General features: G+C 45.6%; 1 protein-coding gene across 2 annotated transcripts; it reads left to right on the forward strand.

Moving 5' to 3' along the window:
- Nucleotides 1-1,072: 1,072 nt before the first annotated feature.
- LOC129822419 (ras-related protein Rap-2b-like) lies at nucleotides 1,073-3,401 on the forward strand. 2 transcript variants are annotated; one of them, XM_055880696.1, is made up of 2 exons: nucleotides 1,073-1,961; nucleotides 2,338-3,401. In XM_055880696.1, the coding sequence occupies exon 1, from the start codon at nucleotides 1,359-1,361 to the stop codon at nucleotides 1,908-1,910; it is 552 nt and encodes a 183-aa protein (XP_055736671.1). In that variant the 5' UTR covers nucleotides 1,073-1,358; the 3' UTR covers nucleotides 1,911-1,961; nucleotides 2,338-3,401. The 2 variants fall into 2 exon arrangements, with proteins under 2 accessions (XP_055736671.1, XP_055736672.1); XM_055880697.1 differs by having other exon boundaries at nucleotides 2,345-3,401.
- Nucleotides 3,402-3,985: the final 584 nt, after the last annotated feature.

Raw genomic sequence — 3,985 nt, forward strand, 5'->3', positions numbered from 1 at the left:
AAGAGAGAGAGCTTTATATAGCAAATGACCTTCTGGAGTTTCCCTAACAGAAGTAACCCTGGGTAATGCCTGACAAGCAATACCATGACATAACTGACTGCTCCCTGATGTAGTGCACTCACTCACACACACACACACACACACACACACACACACACACACACACACACACACACACACACACACACACACACACACACACACACACACACACACACACACACCTATGTGCCAACCCTTCTGGTTCTGTTGTGATCTCTCTGTGCACCATGACCCCTAGCAGTCACCTGTGATGACTCAACCAATAACACGCTTGTTCCAGTCAGCTTAATGGGAACATGTCACAGAAACCCAACAGAGAGGTGAGCCAAACGATAAGACTTCCCCAGCCCCATAGGTAACACCAGGTCAGAACTAAAATAACTTGCACAGAGGGATAAATAAAGGAGTTGTATTGTATAACATATTCTCAAATGATAGAGGAGGCTGGAAAACAATCAATAGTCTCACATTGGTTTCACATATTATGATGCAGTGCTGCTATGTTTCGTGACATGGTTGTCCACTGGACTGTACTGTCCGTGGCAGAATGTCTCATGTGGGTGGGTGTGAGACTGTGCCTGTCGGAAGATGGTGTGAATAAGTAACTCACTAATGACAACATTCTCCGATACATATTATATTTAAGGGAACAGTAATTTAGTCCCAGGCGAAGCCATAGTCCCTGGTTATTTTTTATATCCACTGTAGGGCCTAGACTATATCACCTGAAAGCAATGGATGGTTGAAAGCAATATGTCAGAGCCTACCAGAGAACCAACTCAGCGTTGTTTATTTGCTAAGAAATAAAACAAGGTTTAAGCAGACATCTATGTCTGATTGAGGTGTGCAACCTAGGCCGAAAAATGCAATGAGTCAAACATTCTGACTCGAATTTTATTCATGCACGCATGCCAAAGGTGTGGCAGTTTCCTGTGGCCTACTCATGCTTTTTGACAGCGGCCAGGGTGTGTGTCTGCGCCTTTAAGAAAACAGAACGCAAACTCTTCAGCTTGTGACGTGAACACGTTGGCTACGTACTGTGGGCAGGAAGAGAGCGCGCGGTGGCCACTCCACGAACACAGACATTGCACAAGGTTCAAAAAGCGGTGGAGCTCAACATGTCACATTTCTAATGCTGGGTCACGGTCGGAACCCACCCTACTCACTCTCACACTGAACTTGCGGATTTGGGCTAAAAACTACGTCCAGAGGCACAACGGCGTCGCTACCTTCGGTTTGAAATACAGCAGGGCTGCTAGCGGACGGGGAGCGCTTTCGAGAGGAATCAGAGACGAGAGGGGACTGTTTTCAGAACCATGAGAGAATACAAAGTAGTGGTGCTCGGATCCGGCGGAGTTGGCAAATCCGCATTGACTGTGCAGTTCGTAACTGGATCCTTTATAGAGAAATATGATCCCACGATAGAGGATTTCTACCGAAAGGAGATCGAGGTGGACTCATCTCCTTCCGTTCTGGAGATTCTGGACACAGCGGGGACCGAGCAGTTTGCCTCCATGCGAGACCTGTACATCAAAAACGGGCAGGGCTTCATCCTAGTCTACAGCTTGGTCAACCAACAAAGCTTCCAAGACATCAAACCAATGAGGGATCAGATCATCCGAGTGAAACGGAACGAGAGGGTGCCGATGATTCTGGTCGGGAATAAAGTGGACCTGGAGGGCGAGAGGGAGGTCTCGTCCGGGGAGGGGAAAGCGCTGGCGGATGAGTGGAATTGCCCGTTTATGGAAACTTCAGCCAAAAATAAAGGCTCGGTGGACGAACTGTTTGCAGAGATTGTCAGACAGATGAACTATGCTTCAGCACCAGGTGGAGACGACCAGTGCTGCGCGTCCTGTGTTATTATTTAAAAGGAGAATCTGAGTGGAGAAAAAAAATCGCATTTTTTAAGTTTGCAAATGGTGAGTTAGCCATTCCTAATATTAATGTAAAGTTAAACCAACAAGAATCGAGAACTAACAAGTTTAGCTTGAAGACAAAAACAGACAATACTTTGGTGTTAACATTTTGAACAATACTTTGTTGTTAACTGTCATTAGTATTGGAAAGTGTCGTACTACTTACTATGTGTTACACACGCTTAGAAAATACAGAAATCTCATCGATACCATTGTTTACATGGCAGAATACTTGAATGTTCTGGGAAAATAGTTACAATTTCAAACTGGCACTTGCATCCTTGGAAACAGTTTGCCCGGTACAATGTTGAGATGTTCTCTGAATCGTTCAACGCAAACGGACGTTCTATTTCACCATATATTTTTTTTGTGTTTGGAGGTTGCAGGGAGGCTGTACTGTTGAGTTCTTCTTCGTGGCTCACCCTGGTCTTGGACAGAATGAGGGGAGGAATTCCACAGGGGAGGAGGGGAGTGGCCAAGCAGGGAGGGCGGGGCCACTCTTCAGGAATTCCGCTCGGAGTATCTTTGCAGCAACTCAATGTACACCATTGATGTCAACATAAATGTCAGATACAGAGATCAGCTGAGTTAGAAACCCCGGTCTCTTGCACACTCAACTGTAACACATCCCCAACGGCAAAGACTTTGAGACTGGGACCTGAAACGCTATGGATATTTCTTTTATGAAAAGTGGAGATGACTAGAAATGTATATTTTAAAAATTGCTGCACACTTGTTGTTTTTTTGGGGGAGTTGAGTGTTCGGTGACATTTCTTCCACCCTCATGGAGTCATGTTCTGTGGCCACCACACACAAAGTTGATATTTCTCAAAGTCAATGATGTTAGAATTGGACAGCATTTTTGTGGAGTGTTATGACGAGTGTCACCCACTTTTTTTTTTCTCTCTCCTTCAACGTGTGCGAGGACCTTACTTTAGTGACGGACGGACGGCGACCCGACCACCCTTGCATCGAGTGCCTTTCCAAAACAAATCAGCTGTTCAAATTCAGTGCCAACCAGAGTGTCCACAAGAATCCCACAACATGGCAATCCACAAAGTTCTAAACTGTTGCTCTGGATAATCTCTTGGGGGTGGGAGAAGAAGAAACAATGAAACAACAAGCCTTTTGATAAAGGAATGGTGGTTGTCTTTTTTGTTTTGGCCTTATTGAAAACTATGTTTTTTCTGGCAATTTCTTTCATGGGTTTGGCCAAATGTAAAATGAAATACACAGGTACTGGAACCACTTGACTTAACCACACCAAACGCTTCTTCCAGACCACTTAAATCAAATGAATTCTATGTTTTGTTTTTAAAAGAAAATGTGATGTACCATTGAAAAATCTAACCCGATTGTAAGTTTCATTTCAGAGCAGCCTTTTTAACAGCTGTCTGTTTTGTTTTCAAAATACTTTTAATACAAATTGCATTTTTTAAGACACATTCTTGTTTTCTCTCTTTGTACGTGTTGTTTCAGTTCTCTATCAGGTAAATCAAATCCACTATTGAGCAGACTGCTCTCTCTAGGTTACCAGTGGGGCAGACTGCTCTCTCTAGGTTACCAGTGGTGCAGACTGCTCTCTCTAGGTTACCAGTGGGGCAGACTGCTCTCTCTAGGTTACCAGTGGAGCAGACTGCTCTCTCTAGGTTACCAGTGGGGCAGACTGCTCTCTCTAGGTTACCAGTGGGGCAGACTGCTCTCTCTAGGTTACCAGTGGGGCAGACTGCTCTCTCTAGGTTACCAGTGGGGCAGACTGCTCTCTCTAGGTTACCAGTGGGGCAGACTGCTCTCTCTAGGTTACCAGTGGGGCAGACTGCTCTCTCTAGGTTACCAGTGGGGCAGACTGCTCTCTCTAGGTTACCAGTGGGGCAGACTGCTCTCTCTAGGTTACCAGTGGGGCAGACTGCTCTCTCTAGGTTACCAGTGGGGCAGACTGCTCTCTCTAGGTTACCAGTGGGGCAGACTGCTCTCTCTAGGTTACCAGTGGGGCAGACTGCTCTCTCTAGGTTACCAGTGGGGCAGAC

The sequence above is a fragment of the Salvelinus fontinalis genome, chromosome 24 (assembly GCF_029448725.1).
Source record: "Salvelinus fontinalis isolate EN_2023a chromosome 24, ASM2944872v1, whole genome shotgun sequence".
In the NCBI taxonomy this organism is placed as follows: Eukaryota; Metazoa; Chordata; class Actinopteri; order Salmoniformes; family Salmonidae; genus Salvelinus; species Salvelinus fontinalis.

Bases quoted from the DNA above. Each gene is read 5' to 3' on its own strand.
- LOC129822419 (XM_055880696.1), top strand. From the start codon at position 1,359: ATGAGAGAATACAAAGTAGTGGTGCTCGGATCCGGCGGAGTTGGCAAA.